The sequence below is a fragment of the Tasmannia lanceolata genome, unplaced genomic scaffold, assembly GCF_043159265.1.
Source record: "Tasmannia lanceolata isolate RefF3 unplaced genomic scaffold, GAP_Taslan_0.1 ptg000015l, whole genome shotgun sequence".
Taxonomy (NCBI): domain Eukaryota; kingdom Viridiplantae; phylum Streptophyta; class Magnoliopsida; order Canellales; family Winteraceae; genus Tasmannia; species Tasmannia lanceolata.
In genome coordinates, this window is record NW_027518692.1 from 27,564,093 (window position 1) to 27,583,252 (window position 19,160).

At 40.1% G+C, this 19,160-nt stretch overlaps 1 protein-coding gene across 1 annotated transcript; it reads left to right on the forward strand.

Moving 5' to 3' along the window:
• The first annotated feature begins 845 nt into the window (after window positions 1–845).
• LOC143845935 (cation/H(+) antiporter 15-like) lies at window positions 846–18,027 on the forward strand. Its single transcript, XM_077354330.1, has 3 exons — window positions 846–972; window positions 1,309–2,316; window positions 16,799–18,027. Exons 1-3 carry the CDS (start codon window positions 898–900, stop codon window positions 17,927–17,929), a joined length of 2,214 nt encoding a protein of 737 aa, XP_077210445.1. The 5' UTR covers window positions 846–897; the 3' UTR covers window positions 17,930–18,027.
• Window positions 18,028–19,160: the final 1,133 nt, after the last annotated feature.

Below are 19,160 nucleotides of genomic sequence, written 5' to 3' on the forward strand. Positions count from 1 at the left end.
TAGTAACTGCCCAAGAGGCCTTCCTTTAAGGTTCAAGATCAGCCCATGTTTGGTTTGTGGACCATTAATCAAGGCCCATATCCATCCTAACATGGGCTGGGCCTCGTTGCCCATCAAGAAAAACCATCCTACCTGTTAAGCACTATTCCAAGTGATGAGAAAAAGAAGTAAAAAAAAGATGCGGTCCTCTCTGTGAATATTCTATGTTTTGCACCCGTAAGCACGTACGTAACAAGGCAAGAAGGTGTAATTAAAGTTCTGAAAAGGAGATAAGATATTAAAGAAGGGAATTGTTTTTTGCACCTCTTGTTTTGATATGACACACCCTTTTGGTTGATTTAGGCCCAGTTTGTTTTGGATGTTAAGAACTGACAGTGAGCAGAACGGATTATTGGACTCAAAACGGCCCTGTTTGTTTTGGATGTCGAGAACCGCTTGTGAGTCCAATAATCAGTCTTTGACTGTGGGCCGATCACACAATAACTGTGGGCCCAAAAATCGTGGCTGTTAGGAAACAGTCAAACATCCTCCATGTTTTCATTATTTTGATGCCGTTTCTCAAAGGAGTTATTTTTTTTTCTTCACGAGGTTTTCTCTCCTCCTCTCATCTCTCTCTCCCTCTCCCTCCCCATTCCACCCCCCTTTCTCTTCTCCATTGGGCTCTCTCTCCATTGCTTGCTTACATTTTCTTTTCTTCTTCATCTTGAAAGAGGGGAAAAGACATTCAAGGTTGTGGCAATGGGGGTTATCTCGTACCACCTCCATGTTCAAAATAACATATCAATGGTTCCTGCACCCTTGTGCTTTCCCCGGACTACACCCAATTCAGTCGGTGTATATAATGGTGATACCCCTTTCACTCACGACGTCTCTATCTTTTGTTTTCAAGTCTTTGTCATGACCATGATCATGAGCATAGTTCGACTCCTTCTCAAGCCACTCAAACAACCAGAAATTGTCTCACTGATTATTGTAAGTTTTTTTACGTGAAATTTATCTAAGGACCTAGGCCCTGGGGCGGAGCAAGAAATTTACAATGTGGGGACTAATTTACACTTTGCATGCATTGGTCATTGGGGGGCCGTGACCACTACACTCAACAAAATAATGAACAGAAATCATACTATAAAAGGGATTTTGCAAGTCGTTTGGGGGCCATGGCCACCCCCACGCTATATGTGGCTCCGCCCCTGCCTGGGCCCATGCCTAAAATCTTTCTTCACAAGTTTCATTATCATTATCTTCTTCTTCCTCTTCTTTTAATTACTTCTTTATTTGAACATGTTATAATTCTTTGATTCCTCCCAGGGCGGTGTCATTCTTGGCCCATCATTTCTTGGACGCAACAAAATGTTTGCCACATGGGCGTTTCCGCTAAGTAGTCAATACATGACTACAACATTCTCTAAGATTGGAACCCTTAGTTTCCTTTTCCTCAGCGGAGTAAAGCAAGACCCAAGCTTGTTAAAAAAATCAGGAAGAAAGGCAGTGGTTATTGCACTTTCTGGATGGTCCCTTTCTCTTGGATCAACATTATCTATGGCTTCCATCATTGGCAAACATGTAAATGTAGTGGCAGACATAGGAGGCTTTGGATTCTATAACATCTTAGCTACAACGATTGCAGTAACAAACTTTCCTGTTGCCCACCCCATCCTTGCTGAGTTCAACCTCCTCAATTCTGATCTAGGTCGACTTGCCATGGCCGCATCAATGATCACCGATTTGATTGCATGGGTGGGCTTCATATTTGACGAATCCTTAAGACGTAGTAAGGGGAATCCTTTGATGTTGATGTCCTACTTAGTGTCCTTGGCTATACTATTAATCATCATAATCTATGTCTTTCGGCCCGTGATGAAGTCGATTGTTAAACGAACACCCAATGGTAGACTAGTGGAGAAGAGGTACATTGCACCCATCCTCTTATCGGTCTTTGTTGTGACCTTCTTTTGTGACTTTCTGGGTGGAAGACTAGCTGATGGGCTTTTGTTTTTGGGGTTGGCGGTACCGGATGGGTTGCCTTTGGGAGCGGCGATTGTGAGAAGTTATGAGACTATCAATAACATCTTTTTTCTACCATTTTACTTCATTGGTATGGGTAGATTGACTAATATTTTTTTAGACTCTTCATGGAAGAGCTGGTGGGCGTTGCAGATCATCATCTGTAGTGGATACATTGGGAAGACGGTGGGGACTATATTGGCTTGCCTCTTTTACAAGATGTCTTGGAATGATACGATTTCACTTGGTCTCATCATGAACTTCAGAGGCATTATGGAGTTATTCACATATAGTCATTGGGTTGCTGACAAGGTAAAATACCTCTACCCTTTCCTATTTTCTCTTTTTCCTTTTTGGATAAAGTGTGTTCATTTGGATGGTTGGGCACCTAAATCAATTGCAATTTGGGTATCCATATATTCAACTTCTGGTATGCATCTATTGAGAGAGAGAGAGAGAGAGAGAGAGAGAGAGAGAGAGAGAGAGAGAGAGAGAGAGAGAGAGAGAGAGAGAGAGAGAGAGAGAGATTCTCTTTCTTGCTGTTGATAGAGATGGGTGTGTTTGGATGCCCAAATTGCCTAATTGTAATTTGCGTGTTGATGACCACGGTGGTAAAGCTAGGAACATATGCAGATTTTTGCATTCTGCCCAGTCTAGGGACTAATGCTTCTTGTGACATGATTTTCACCAAGATTTCGATCCATTTCTTTTAGAATTTTTCCCTGATGAAATAAGGAATTTTTTTGAAAAAAAAAATCGTAGACAAAATCCAAGTAATGAGTGAGATATGGATCAATGAGGCACTATAATTCTAAAATTTCTTCAGAATTTTGTGAAATGCTTGCAATTCAAGCTCAAGAACAAATGCTAAATCTTAGATCTGAGCGAAAACTTATTTATGAGGTATCATCAATTGTAGAACACGGAAATTCCGAGGAAGATCTCACCAAATTCATAAGGAGAAACTTCGGATTCACCACAAGTTGAACACTTAGGATGCATTTCTCAGACATATTTGCACATCTAGTTGATTTCATGATGAATTTTCATCTAATTGACTTCAGATCTTGCCAAGTGACGCAAGAACTCTTGCACAATGACAATCTTTCATTGGAACAAGAAAAGATAGGAGATATATAAGAGAAAAGCACCAACATCCTTACAACTCTTTAATCTCAAAGATACAAAGAAAAGATCATTGCACAAGCAAAGGAATTCCCTCCAAGAAACCAAATCTCAGATCTGCTTCATTCAAATTCAAATAAAAACTACAAAAAAAAGAGGGAAAGAGGCCTTATACCGGCATCCTCAATATAAGAAAATGACCATACTACCCTTACGCACAATTATGGAAAAATACCACCTGTAGACACCCCATTTTGTTTTGTTTTAATCAACAAATAAATTAGTGTGTTAAATCCATGTGAGAACCCCCTCTATCATTGATTTATATGTTTTAGGTCATTAATATCTTGATCTGACTTTACGGATCATCAATCGGGACAAAATAAGCTAGGGTCACTTCATAGCCCGGACCCTGATTCCATTCCGAGACCCGATTTCCGTAAATCGTTAGATCAATGGCAGATCATGACCTGGGTCTAACCATCCAAAACCACCTAACCTCTCCTCTCATCCTAACCATTCAAACCTCACCTAACCTCACCTAACCTCTCCTCCCATCATAACCATCCAAACCTCACCTAACCTCACCTAACCTCACCTAACATCACCTAACCTCACCTAACCTTACCTAACCTCACCTAACCTCACCTAACCTCCTATCCCATTCTCCTATAAATACCCTCTCATCTCACCAAAGAAAAGAAGGAAAAAAAAGAAAAGAGGAGAGAACCCCTCTCTTAGAAAATTCAAGCCCTCTCTCTAGACCAAATCCCTCTTCTCCATAAGTTTGCATGGAATATCGTCTACAAAAAGGTATGTCTTTTGGAATTTTATTTTCTTTTCTATATTTGTAGGATTGAGTGTTGTTTTGCGTATATTTTGGTTGATGTCATGTTTAATTTTGTACTAGTTTGGCCTTGGTCATGTTCTCACTTATGCTAAATATAATTAATGTGTTAGGGTCATTAGAACCTATTTGCGATGGGATGTTGAAATCATTGGCTTGTTAGGGAATTTAGATTTCTTTTGGGAAAACAATTCATTAAAAATTTTGAACATTTACAAGAAAGAAAACTTGAATTTTACATGAATTATCAAAACCCATTTAATTTGGCTTACAAAACCTCCATCTTTCAATTGATAACAACAGCCCCCACTCCAATTTGATAACAACAGCCCCCACTCAATCTCAAGAACCCAATATCCATACCCCACCTTGCCAAGTAGATAAAAACAACCCCTTTTTCAAACATCCCATTTGAATCTAATCTCAGGCCCATTCAAGCCATTTTTCATATTCACCGTCTTTTAATCACTAAAAAAAATAAGAACTATCAAAAGAAAACATGGGGGTGCCAATATCATTCCCGTCATAGTGCTAGCTGTTAGACTTTAAACAGATTTTTCGACCTCTAAACAACAGAATCGTGGGAAATGGTTAACTACAAAGTAGTAGATATTTTCGTGCCGTTTCCAACGAGTATTCGTGCTAGATCAGACAGCGAGCGGTTAAAAAGTTAAGTCCAAAATGGTTGCGGCACACCTTTAGGCATTTCCAGTTTAATGTTGCTGTCCTTTTGTTTGCAACACAAATTCGAACCTCTAAATCACAGATTTACAAACAATGGAGAACTACAAAGTTGTAGCCCTATAAAAGATCTTTCCAACGCATGTTTGTACGTTGAATTTGGCCAAGCGGTTAAAGAGTTACGACAGTTTTAGTGGGCTGCATTTGTCAGATCTTTTAATGGTCAATGGTTTGTCGAATTTGTGCAATTGTCAAAACTTGGTTGTGTTAACGTCATTTTCCAAACCAAAATCGAAAGACATTAATCTAAAGTACATCCAACCTAAAATTAACAAAACTAAAATTCACCCATTTAAAATCCACTGATAAAAATCCGTTAAAAGCCATTAACCAAAAGACCACTAAAAATTTCAAATGAAACTAAAACCTTCTAAATAAACAACTTTAAAAGCTACCAAACACACTAAATACCTTCAGATAATAAAAGCTTCAAGAAAACTCTAAAAGTTTCCACAAACCCAAAAGAATTCGAGATTCCCAAGAGCCGGTGGATTCAAAATTCCTTTAGGAACCCTTAGAGCCCAATTTAGGAACACTGGTGTCGTGTCGTGTCGTGTCCTAAGTTTTAGGGAGTCCTAGGTTTTAGGGAGTCCTAGAGTCAGGAGTCCAGCCTCATCACGGACGTTTGCTATGTATAGCAACCGTGCCATAGGTTTAGTTACACTAGTCACCCGATCTTTTCCATAGGACAAGCCTAGTAAACTAGGATGTAGGCTAACCTGCATTAGTCTAAGGGACAACTTGCATTTAGATAAGAATCATATAGCATCTTCGATGAAATCCTAAGATAATAAAATCCTCAACTTGAATTAAATAACTTCTCTTAAAACTGTTGAAACAGTCAATCCCGTCTAGGTCGGTGTCTTAGTTGAGTTAGGCATATGTAACTTAGCTTAGGTGCACCGAACTACGTCGACTCTGATCCCAGTGAGGCTTGGGTACGTAGGCAGCTTGGATGTCTGACGGCATACCACCCGCGAGTCGGCACCACAACAAATTGTGGTGTTTTATATATTAATTTTCTTGTAAATGCTTAATTAAATCACTTAGGATTTTCCATGAAATTAGAATTCTAGGAGAACTGTCACTTAGATTGAATCCAGACAAATTAATAAATCAAGATACACATCTAGGATTCACATTGAAATTAGATTCTAGGATGCATGTCACTTAGTTCGCACATTAACATAGAGTTGAATGAGCCATTTAAAATAAATTTAAAAGAGTTAGCTTTTGGAATCGAAGACCGATTATCGGGCAGGAATGGTGCATGTGGCGGATAACTCCCCATACCTTCCATTCTCGTAACCAGGTAGCGAGTCTAGATTTCTGGTTAATTACGGGTCCTAGATCCCACATCTAGGTGGCGACTCTGTCAGTCTCTTTCGTGTGGAATTCGGATTGCCTTAGTGATCCCAAGTTCACAGGAAAGATTAATTCAAATCAACATTAAAATGCACACGCCAATCGCGTGGATACGAGAGACCAAAAGAGAGAGAGAGCGGCGGCTCGCGCCCCACACCCCTCTCGCGGGATCAGGGTACCACAGTCTGGCGACTCTGCTGGGGACCACCTAACTTCATTAAAATTTCAAAAGATAATTCATTTGAATTTAATTTAACTGGCTCATAAAAACTCTATACTTGTTAGATTAGTTTGTCTTGTTTTATTTTCTCATCACATTTTACTCGAACTTAACCTAACAAAACCTGAGGGCATCATAGATTGCGCAAACATATTGCACACACTTACATCACTTGCATCTAAACTCTTGCATCTCACGTGCACACACGTCCTATTTTAGGAACCCGGAGTGTTATCTAGCATGGTTGACTGGGATTTCATCACCTGGTGCCTCTGTGCTATAGAAGCATTCCACCCTTAGCCTAGTACCTTTATGGTACGTAAACGGATCTCTTGTTCACGTACTGATACGCCGGACACTGGTACAGTATATCGAACAGGGATTCGCGCTAAGGGAACTCTTGGCCTTAACCCTAGATTAACCCACACATGCATGTAGTATACGAACACATGTGCATCATGTGTGTGAGCCTAGTTTAGGATATCCTACCCATTGGTGTCTAGATTAGGCCGTGGTCCATCTTCCAATGGTCACGATCGGTCCTTAGATACACGAACAAAGTCATGAGTCGAGATTCTCTCTCCACTCCGATAGATTAGGATTAGGGTTGATGCCTTCAGGTAACACTGATAAAATGTGAAAAAAAAAAAAAAAAAAATTTCCCTTTGGGTTAGGATATAAATCCCATAATTTTCAAAGATCTCATAGGATTAGTCATTCATGATCTATCCGTTGAAAGCAATCTTATGCTATCTCATCTAATCTTTTGATCGTGCGTCTTTCGTTCTTCTGTCATACGATTCGATCGTATCTTCATGCCATCCCCTAACTGGCAGATGCAGAATCTCACAATCTTTCGATTATGCGTTCTCATGATCTGATCATGCCTGGTCCAGATAATCCAATCTTGCTTGTACCCCTGGTCTGTTCCTCCTCTAGGGGCTACCTTTTTCAAGATTATTTTGCTAAGTCCTTCAGAGTTCACTCTCAGAATCATTGAGCTAGGGGCATTTCCCTATGCGAATCAGTCATCATTGTCCAAAATTGAAAGTATCAGCCATGATGATGTTCAGAACGAACCAGCCTTCGCCGAGCCTTCAACGCCAAACAGTTGCAGCAGTTAAAGTTTTAGTCACTTACTATTTTATGTTGAGTCAGTCATCATGGTCAGTATAATTGTTGAGTCCGGTCTTACAGTTAAAGGTCAATGCCTAGTCCAGGCAAGTTATCTTCTGTTTCCCTTTCTTATTTAGAGTTGTGAATCCTGAGCATGTTCAGGATAGGTCGTCTGATGTAATAGCTTTTCTTTAAATAAAATTTCAGTCAGTTCCAAAAAGTTCACTTGTGTCTGTTTCTTAAGTGTGCTTCTGATCTTAAAATAAGACTCCCTCCTCAAATGAGGACAAAATTGACGAAACTCCACTTGAGTCACAGCAATTACTTGAACGAGAGGAGGAGCGCCAATCCCAACCTTTCAAAGATGAAATTGAAATGATAAACACTGGCACTGAAACTTTGATTCAGTGAATGCCGATTGAAAATACATTACCCTCTAAAGAGTGTGAAGAATTGATAAAATTATTTCAAGAATAAGAAGATTGTCTAGAAAAGCTACAACCGATACCAGGGGCAAGACATAGATGGAAAGCTCAAAGAAAATGAAGAAAGTGAGAAGATATATGCTATACAAGGGGCATAGAGTGGAAACAACTTTCATATTTCCAATCAATGACCTTGGTTCTCAAATTCATAACATGAAGCTAACAAATTCAAGATAAGAAGTTCAAGAGCATGTATTGAAAAGTGGTCATCAGATATCAAGAATTACGAATCCATAGATGGAGGATGTCAAAGAACATATTTCGCTCTATGAAAATCGAAAGCACATATTAGAATCTTAAAAGAAGAAGATCCATTATCTCTTACCTGGAAATGCCGTCAAACTTCGAAAAAAAAAGAAGAAAAAAAAGAAAAGAAATAATAAAAAAGAAAACTCATCAACCTAGATCGATTCCCAATTTGAACATCGGAAGGCCTCCTTTGGCCGAATAAATCCCAAAATCAGAACCCAATGTCAAAACAAATACCTGTTTGCAAACCCTTTGAGCCTGAATGAAATTTTCTTGAAAACCCATCAAACTAGGGGCATCTGCCCCGAACTACGCGAGACCTGATCCCTACACTGGGGTACGTAGGCAGCTCGGTTAAACTGAGTTCGGTCGATTCAAAAAAGAAAAGCAATTCAGTCGATCCAAAAAAAAGAAAAAAAAAGAAAAAGAAATTCAATCCTTTCAGAAAAAAAGAGGGACAAGTTCCTAAAGAAGAGAAGTCAATTTTTCCAGAAAAAAAAAAGAAAAATCAATAAACATTCGAACAATTTATCTTCAAACTAGGGGCATTCGCCCTGAACTACACACAACCTGATATGTAGGCAACCTGTTCACAGGTTCGGTCGAAATCTTTGTTGAAACCTTAAGCCATTCTTTGAAAAGCCCTATCCTACCTATAAAGTCCCTCCGGTGTTCAGATTTAATGATCTAGGTCCCGAAACACAAAAAGAAAAAAAAGGACGGAGTTTGAAGATCTGCTAGACTGAAAACCTGAAAGGGCGGTCTAGGCAAAATTTAAGATCATTTCCCTGCTAAGTTGAAAACCCGAAAGGGCGGCTTAGGCAAAAACTAAGGGGATAGCCTGCTGGATCGAAAACCTAGAAAGGTGGTTCAGGCAAAAGTTAAGGCTAGCGCGGTCCGCCAAGTTAAAAACCCTGAAGAGGTAACTTGGTCACGGTAAGAGAATCAGTATAAGAAGGCTACAGCCGGTATCAAGACTGAAGATCAACTGAAATTCAAGCAAATTCAAGTGATATCCTCAAAACTGGGGGCATTGAAGCTAAGCAATCTTAAGGGGCGTAATTAAATCCTTGAGGCATTACTGTTTCAAGGAAGAAGTCCCATGTGCACCAATTGAAAAAAATATTCCTTGAAAGGATAGACTTACCAAATAAAATATTAACTAAGTCAGAAGTATTACTGTGTCTGTCAGTGTAGTCAGTCAATCTTTGTCATTCTATGTTCACTCCTTCAGAGCTGCTCAATCTTTTGAGTAGTGCATTTTATCTAAGTTTTCTCTTTAGAAAGAGTCAATCGTCGTCCTGGTGTCCAAATGATGCAACTGTCTCGGTGAAGAAGGCCCAGCCTCGTCAGCTCCCTGCGATCGTATGAAGGAGTTCGAGAATCTAGTCAAACAGCTACATTTCAAAGAAGATCAACTCAGAAGAGTTCAGAAGTAGAAACATCAGAAAGCCCAACTTTCGTAAAAAGATCATACCCCAGGAAGGCACCTTAAGCTTGGAAGAGCCCCAGATGCAATGGTGGTTGAGCCAATTTCTCAGAAAGATGAACCATTAAAATTCGGAATCTCCTTCCAGTTGTTAAATACTATCCTGGTCAAGAAATGTTTATCTAAACACCTGTCAAGAGGCAAATCCCACTTTTCCATGATTATATCCAAGAGAGCCATTGTTCTAAATTACCAATCTCAACTGTCTTGTTCAAGGTTTCAGTTATCAAAATCCCCAGAAGACAAGACCAACAGTCTCATTGAGAAAAATCTTGTTGAAGTTTCATAAAAGTGTTCCTAATCCATTCTTGTTACTAATGGTTCTTCGTTCATAAGGTTGGTCGTCTCATCATTCGTCAAAGTCTTGGTTTCCACTGTCTTTACTGGGCGCGATCTATAATGTCCCCGATTTCATTGAGTTCAAAAAAAAAAAAAAAAAAAAAAAATCCAAAATTCATCAAATCCAATTCTACGTCAAATTCAAATTCATGAAAACCTCTAAATTCTTCGAGCCCGTTTGTGAACGGTGCCTCTTTTCTCGAGGCCATTTGTGAATGGTCTCGTCTTCTCCTTGAGCCCGTTTGCTGACGGTACATCATTTCCCAAAAATAAAAATTCATCAAATCCAATCCCTGATTCAAACAAATCCAATCTTACGTCAAATTCAAGTTCATGAAAAATCTCATGTCCTCTTTGAGCCCTTTTGTGAAAGGTGCCTCATTTCTCGAGTCCATTTGTGAATGGTCTCGTCTTCTCCCTGAACCCGTTTGTGAACAGGTTTCTCATTCTCTGAGTCCATTTGTGAATGGTCTCATGTCCTCTTTGAGCCCGTTTGTGAACGGTGCCTCTTTTCTCGAGGCCATTTGTGAATGGTCTCATCTTCTCCTTGAGCCCGTTTGCGGACGGTACCTCATTTTCCAAAAATAAAAAAAATTTATCAAATCCAAATCCTTAATTAAAAAAAAATCCAATTCTACGTCGAATTCAAATTCATGAAAACCTCTAAATTCTTTGAGCCCGTTTGTGAACGGTGCCTCTTTTCTCGAGGCCATTTGTGAATGGTCTCGTCTTTTCCTTGAGCCCGTTTGCGGACGGTACCTCATTTCTCAAAAATAAAAAAAATTCATCAAATCCAATCCCCGATTCAAACAAATCCAATCTTACGTCAAATTCAAGTTCATGAAAAATCTCATGTCCTCTTTGAGCCCTTTTGTGAAAGGTGCATCATTTCTCGAGTCCATTTGTGAATGGTCTCGTCTTCTCCTTGAACCCGTTTGTGAACAGGTTTCTCATTCTCTGAGTCCATTTGTGAATGGTCTCATGTCCTCTTTGAGCCCGTTTGTGAACGGTGCCTCTTTTCTCGAGGCCATTTGTGAATGGTCTCATCTTCTCCTTGAGCCCGTTTGCGGACGGTACCTCATTTTCCAAAAATAAAAAAAATTATCAAATCCAAATCCTTAATTAAATAAAAAATAAAAAATCCAATCTTACGTCAAATTCAAGTTCATGGAAAATCTCTAAATTCTTCGAGCCCGTTTGTGAACGGTACCTCTTTTCTCGAGCCCATTTGCAAATGGCCTCGTCTTCTCCTTGAGCCCGTTTGTGAACGGTGCCTCATCTCTCGAGTCCATTTGTGAATGGTTTCGTCTTCTCCTTGAGCCCATTTGTGAACGGTGCCTCATTTTCTGAGTTCATTTATGAACGGTCTCATGTCCTCCTTGAGCCCGTTTGTGGACGGTGCCTCATTTCTCAAAAAATCAAAAATTCATCAAATCCAATCCCCAATTCAAAAAATCCAATCCTACGTCAAATTCAAATTCATAAAAATCTCTAAATTTTTCATTGTTGAATTCATCAATCAAAGCTATCTTGTGTCGTTGAGCCCGTTTGTGAACGGTGCCTCATTTCTCGAGCCCATTTGTGAATGGTCTCGTCTTCTCCTTGAGCCCGTTTGCGGACGGTACCTCATTTCCCAAAAATAAAAATTCATCAAATCCAATCCCCGATTCAAACAAATCCAATCTTACGTCAAATTCAAGTTCATGAAAAATCTCATGTCCTCTTTGAGCCCTTCTGTGAAAGGTGCCTCATTTCTCGAGGCCGTTTGTGAATGGTCTCGTCTTCTCCTTGAGCCCGTTTGCGGACGGTACCTCATTTCCCAAAAATAAAAAATTCATCAAAACCAATCCCCGATTCAAACAAACCCAATCTTACGTCAAATTCAAGTTCATGAAAAATCTCATGCCCTCTTTGAGCCCGTTTGTGAACGGTGCCTCTTTTCTCGAGGCCATTTGGGGATGGTCTCGTCTTCTCCTTGAACCCGTTTGTGAACATGTTTCTCATTCTCTGAGTCCATTTGTGAATGGTCTCATGTCCTCTTTGAGCCCGTTTGTGAACGGTGCCTCTTTTCTCGAGGCCATTTGTGAATGGTCTCATCTTCTCCTTGAGCCCGTTTGCGGACGGTACCTCATTTTCCAAAAATAAAAAAATTTATCAAATCCAAATCCTTAATTAAAAAATAAAAATAAAAATCCATTCCTACGTCAAATTCAAGTTCATAAAAAAATCCCTAAATTCTTCGAGCCCGTTTGTGAACGGTGCCTCATTTCTCGAGTCCATTTGTGAATGGTCTCGTCTTCTCTTCGAACCCGTTTGTGAACAGGTGTCTCATTCTCTGAGTCCATTTGTGAATGGTCTCATCTTCTCCTTGAGCCCGTTTGTGAACGGTGCCTCATTTTCTGAGTCCATTTGTGAATGGTCTCGTGTCCTCTTTGAGCCCGTTTGTGAACGGTGCCTCATTTCTCGAGTCCATTTGTGAATGGTCTTGTCTTCTCCTTGAGCCCGTTTGTGAACGGTGCCTCATTTCTCGAATCCATTTGTGAATGGTCTTGTCTTCTCCTTGAGCCCGTTTGTGAACGGTGCCTCATTTCTCGAATCCATTTGTGAATGGTCTCGTCTTCTCCTTGAGCCCGTTTGTGAACGGTGCCTCATTTCTCGAGTCCATTTGTGAATGGTCTCGTCTTCTCCTTGAGCCTGTTTGTGAATGGTGCCTCATTTCTCGAGTCCATTTGTGAATGGTCTTGTCTTATCCTTGAGCCCGTTTGTGAATGGTGCCTCTTTTCTCGAATCCATTTGTGAATGGTATCGTCCTCCTTGAGCCCGTTTGTGAACGGTGCCTCATTTCTCGAGTCCATTTGTGAATGGTCTTGTCTTCTCCTTGAGCCCGTTTGTGAACGGTGCCTCTTTTCTCGAATCCATTTGTGAATGGTATCGTCCTCCTTGAGCCCGTTTGTGAACGGTGCCTCATTTCTCGAGTCCATTTGTGAATGGTCTTGTCTTCTCCTTGAGCCCGTTTGTGAACGGTGCCTCTTTTCTCGAGTCCATTTGTGAATGGTTTTCTATCCTCCTTGAGGCCGTTTGTGAACGGTGCCTCATTATCCAAGTCCATTTGGGAATGCTTCTTATCCTCGTTGAACCCGCTTGTGAGCGGCGTCTCATCTCCTTCTAAAAACTGTTTGAGAGCGATCTTTGTCCTTTCCCTTCAGAATCCATTCGAAAATGATATCTCATTCTCTAATTGCCCGTTTGTGAACGGCGCCGCATCGAGTTTTTATTATTATTCAAGTTCTAGGGTTTCATCTAAGGTTTTGCATTATGTTAAGGTGCGTTGTGTCTAGAGAGTCCTTTGTCGATTAAAACTACGCAAAATGGTTCTGTCATTTTTAACTTTGGTATTCAATGACTACGTCATCTCTACCAAAGAGGGGCATCTGTAGACACCCCATTTTGTTTTGTTTTAATCAACAAATAAATTAGTGTGTTAAATCCATGTGAGAACCCCCTCTATCATTGATTTATATGTTTTAGGTCATTAATATCTTGATCTGACTTTACGGATCATCAATCGGGACAAAATAAGCTAGGGTCACTTCATAGCCCGGACCCTGATTCCATTCCGAGACCCGATTTCCGTAAATCGTTAGATCAATGGCAGATCATGACCTGGGTCTAACCATCCAAAACCACCTAACCTCTCCTCTCATCCTAACCATTCAAACCTCACCTAACCTCACCTAACCTCTCCTCCCATCATAACCATCCAAACCTCACCTAACCTCACCTAACCTCACCTAACATCACCTAACCTCACCTAACCTTACCTAACCTCACCTAACCTCACCTAACCTCCTATCCCATTCTCCTATAAATACCCTCTCATCTCACCAAAGAAAAGAAGGAAAAAAAAGAAAAGAGGAGAGAACCCATCTCTTAGAAAATTCAAGCCCTCTCTCTAGACCAAATCCCTCTTCTCCATAAGTTTGCATGGAATATCGTCTACAAAAAGGTATGTCTTTTGGAATTTTATTTTCTTTTCTATATTTGTAGGATTGAGTGTTGTTTTGCGTATATTTTGGTTGATGTCATGTTTAATTTTGTACTAGTTTGGCCTTGGTCATGTTCTCACTTATGCTAAATATAATTAATGTGTTAGGGTCATTAGAACCTATTTGCGATGGGATGTTGAAATCATTGGCTTGTTAGGGAATTTAGATTTCTTTTGGGAAAACAATTCATTAAAAATTTTGAACATTTACAAGAAAGAAAACTTGAATTTTACATGAATTATCAAAACCCATTTAATTTGGCTTACAAAACCTCCATCTTTCAATTGATAACAACAGCCCCCACTCCAATTTGATAACAACAGCCCCCACTCAATCTCAAGAACCCAATATCCATACCCCACCTTGCCAAGTAGATAAAAACAACCCCTTTTTCAAACATCCCATTTGAATCTAATCTCAGGCCCATTCAAGCCATTTTTCATATTCACCGTCTTTTAATCACTAAAAAAAATAAGAACTATCAAAAGAAAACATGGGGGTGCCAATATCATTCCCGTCATAGTGCTAGCTGTTAGACTTTAAACAGATTTTTCGACCTCTAAACAACAGAATCGTGGGAAATGGTTAACTACAAAGTAGTAGATATTTTCGTGCCGTTTCCAACGAGTATTCGTGCTAGATCAGACAGCGAGCGGTTAAAAAGTTAAGTCCAAAATGGTTGCGGCACACCTTTAGGCATTTCCAGTTTAATGTTGCTGTCCTTTTGTTTGCAACACAAATTCGAACCTCTAAATCACAGATTTACAAACAATGGAGAACTACAAAGTTGTAGCCCTATAAAAGATCTTTCCAACGCATGTTTGTACGTTGAATTTGGCCAAGCGGTTAAAGAGTTACGACAGTTTTAGTGGGCTGCATTTGTCAGATCTTTTAATGGTCAATGGTTTGTCGAATTTGTGCAATTGTCAAAACTTGGTTGTGTTAACGTCATTTTCCAAACCAAAATCGAAAGACATTAATCTAAAGTACATCCAACCTAAAATTAACAAAACTAAAATTCACCCATTTAAAATCCACTGATAAAAATCCGTTAAAAGCCATTAACCAAAAGACCACTAAAAATTTCAAATGAAACTAAAACCTTCTAAATAAACAACTTTAAAAGCTACCAAACACACTAAATACCTTCAGATAATAAAAGCTTCAAGAAAACTCTAAAAGTTTCCACAAACCCAAAAGAATTCGAGATTCCCAAGAGCCGGTGGATTCAAAATTCCTTTAGGAACCCTTAGAGCCCAATTTAGGAACACTGGTGTCGTGTCGTGTCGTGTCCTAAGTTTTAGGGAGTCCTAGGTTTTAGGGAGTCCTAGAGTCAGGAGTCCAGCCTCATCACGGACGTTTGCTATGTATAGCAACCGTGCCATAGGTTTAGTTACACTAGTCACCCGATCTTTTCCATAGGACAAGCCTAGTAAACTAGGATGTAGGCTAACCTGCATTAGTCTAAGGGACAACTTGCATTTAGATAAGAATCATATAGCATCTTCGATGAAATCCTAAGATAATAAAATCCTCAACTTGAATTAAATAACTTCTCTTAAAACTGTTGAAACAGTCAATCCCGTCTAGGTCGGTGTCTTAGTTGAGTTAGGCATATGTAACTTAGCTTAGGTGCACCGAACTACGTCGACTCTGATCCCAGTGAGGCTTGGGTACGTAGGCAGCTTGGATGTCTGACGGCATACCACCCGCGAGTCGGCACCACAACAAATTGTGGTGTTTTATATATTAATTTTCTTGTAAATGCTTAATTAAATCACTTAGGATTTTCCATGAAATTAGAATTCTAGGAGAACTGTCACTTAGATTGAATCCAGACAAATTAATAAATCAAGATACACATCTAGGATTCACATTGAAATTAGATTCTAGGATGCATGTCACTTAGTTCGCACATTAACATAGAGTTGAATGAGCCATTTAAAATAAATTTAAAAGAGTTAGCTTTTGGAATCGAAGACCGATTATCGGGCAGGAATGGTGCATGTGGCGGATAACTCCCCATACCTTCCATTCTCGTAACCAGGTAGCGAGTCTAGATTTCTGGTTAATTACGGGTCCTAGATCCCACATCTAGGTGGCGACTCTGTCAGTCTCTTTCGTGTGGAATTCGGATTGCCTTAGTGATCCCAAGTTCACAGGAAAGATTAATTCAAATCAACATTAAAATGCACACGCCAATCGCGTGGATACGAGAGACCAAAAGAGAGAGAGAGCGGCGGCTCGCGCCCCACACCCCTCTCGCGGGATCAGGGTACCACACCACCACAACAAGAAAAATTACAAAACTAGACACCCCATAAACCAACAAGGAAATAAATGAAAATAACTACCCTAAGTAGCCATATAGAGTTGATGTAACGTGTCTAAGGTGCCCGGGAGTGTCACCCTCTACACGCCCTACATGTGGGCTAGAAAATGAAGAAAACTAGATGGTCACCCATCTATGCTTAGTTTTTCTGGTCACTGGGAATCTGAATGTTTACTTGTACTAAAATTCATTCCACCGAATTTTATTCATAAATAATCATATTTGACTTCAAAACCAAATGAAAATACGATCGTATGTAAATCTTTTTAAATCTAGCAAAAAATATTTTAATTTATAAACTAATTTGCAATTATTTTACAAGTAAACAAGCAAAGTTACATTGTTGCTGTGATGATTAAAACATTAAACATTTGTGTTAGTTTGTTACTATTTGCAATAAATTCTTGTTTTACTTACGGATCTTGTACTAACTCTTTCAGCTTATACTTCAAAGTGCTTTTCCGGGTCTAGTATTCTCGACGGTGATGGTGACGGCAGTCACGACGTTCCTAGTGAACATCTTAAATGGAAATTCAAGGAGATACTTGGCCTACAATCGAAGAACGGTTGAACACTTTAAGTATGGCACCGAACTTGGTATCCTAACATGCATCCATGGCAACGAAAACATACCTTCCATCATCAACCTCCTCGAAGCGTCCAACTCCACCAGAGAAAACCCTATCTGTGTCTACGCTTTCCACCTTGTAGAACTCGTTGGCCGTTCCATTCCTGTTTTCGTAGCCCATGATTCCCAACGAAAATCATCTCACCCAACTAATGACGAGCACTTCGTGAAAGCCTTTCGAAATTACGAGCAGCACAAAGGGGGCCAAATATGCATCCAACCCTTCACCATGGTTTCTCCTTACAAGACCATGCATGAAGATATCTGCAAGTTTGCTTTGGACAAGAAAGTAAACCTCATAATTATTCCTTTCTACAAGCAACAAACGATCATGGGCAATAGGGAAGCGATGGACAGTGCCTTGCGAACTGTAAATCCTAGCATCCTAGAAAATGCCCCGTGTTCTGTGGGTGTTCTTGTCGACCGTGGGGGTGTCGGTAACAAAATCTGGGCTACCCTCGATAATTTCTCATATAGCATTGCCATTATATACTTAGGTGGGAAAGATGATAGAGAGGCGCTTGCTTATGCCTCCAGAATGACCAAGCACCCACAAGTAAGCCTCACCGTGGTGAGGTTCCTTCAAGCCAATAGCAAGGAAGATTCTATGAGGGATATGGAGTTCGACAACAAGTTGTTGGAGGAATTCAGATACAGGAATTCGATGAATGAGCATGTAGTTTATATAGAGGAAATTGTACAAGATGGACCGGAGATGGTTACTATGATACATTCCATGGGTAATGGCTATGATCTTATGATGACTGGCCTAAACCACAGTTCCAAGTCAGAGCTTCTCAATGGACTCTCTGAGTTTAGTGAGTCTCCAGAGCTAGGGGTAGTCGGCGACATACTGGCCTCGCCGGATTTCTTCGGTGGTATAGTTTCAGTGTTGGTGGTGCAACAACAAACTCAAATCCAAACTGTTGTATTCAAGATATAGGTGTATTTTAAGAAAGGAGTGTTTAATAATATAGGAGGGATTTTAAAACTTTCATTGATAGATGGAATGAGAAACATAACTAGATTTTTCTTGCAATTTTATTTTAATGTTTGGTTCACATTATCAACTTGTTTGTAATTCAAAATTCTACTATTTAGTGTTGACTTTTATTTCTTTAAAAGTTCTTTGTAATTCAAAATTACAAATGAGATTTTCTTTGTCCTTTTGTGGCTTGTCCTTTAGGACTTACTTTATGCTTTTGAAAGTCTCTTCCAAAATTTGAACTTCCCTCCAAATGGGCCAAAGTCATGTGGAAAATCTTTAGTCCTAGATGGGAAGATTGAGAGGAAGAGAGTGGGCATATATATACTTCCACTTTCCTTTGTCTTGTGAATGAGAACGAGAAAAAGGGGAGTCCCTCCCGCATGAGCCAACGAGTGGCCCGTTAGGCTAGACCCCACACAAGCGCACCGCCTGGCCTGGCGCGTGCGTGGGTCCAACGCCTTTTTTCTTTTCTTTTATTTTTCTTCATCTTTTATTAATTATTTACACCTTCAGTTTTATCTTAACTCTTTATTACCATTTAAGATACGATGTAATCGTGATTTAGTGACCGTTTGGGAAACGTCTCTCACGCGCTAAAAGAGTGCGACGTTTCACCCCAACGTGTGTTTTGACTTTTTTTAAAATCAGAATTGGAAAAACAGAAAAGGCATCCTTTGCGGACTCTTATTTTGTTCTCGTTCTTATCTTCCTGTTTTCTCTGGTTTCCCTAAGTTTTGTGATCAAGGCTTTTTGGCTCATATAAGCAAGTTCTAAGGCATCCGGGTTGCGTGAGTGCACACCCCTGGAGTGAGAGTTCTTGTATCCTAGAGGCATACTCCGAGACGCCAATTTGCACCGTTGATTAGTCATAGTGGGGGCGAGATTTGCCTTAAAGACAACGAAGATTCTTCGTGCCTCAACTCGATAAGTGATCTAACAATTTTGTTTATTTGTGTGGGACATGATCCCGCGAGAGGGGTGGGGCGCGAGCCGCCGCGCTCTCTCTCTTGGTCTCTCGTACCCACGCGATTGGCGTGTGCATTTTAATGTTGATTTGAATTAATCTTTCCTGTGAACTTGGGATCACTAAGGCAATCCGAATTCCACACGAAAGAGACTGACAGAGTCGCCACCTAGATGTGGGATCTAGGACCCGTAATTAACCAGAAATCTAGACTCGCTACCT

Excerpts from the sequence above, each read along its gene's own strand:
- LOC143845935 (XM_077354330.1), top strand. The coding sequence starts at position 898 with ATGACCATGATCATGAGCATAGTTCGACTCCTTCTCAAGCCACTCAAA. Across the intron at positions 973-1,308 it reads AAATTGTCTCACTGATTATT|GGCGGTGTCATTCTTGGCCC; the intron begins GTAAGTTTTTTT and ends GATTCCTCCCAG. Across the intron at positions 2,317-16,798 it reads GTCATTGGGTTGCTGACAAG|CTTATACTTCAAAGTGCTTT; the intron begins GTAAAATACCTC and ends TAACTCTTTCAG.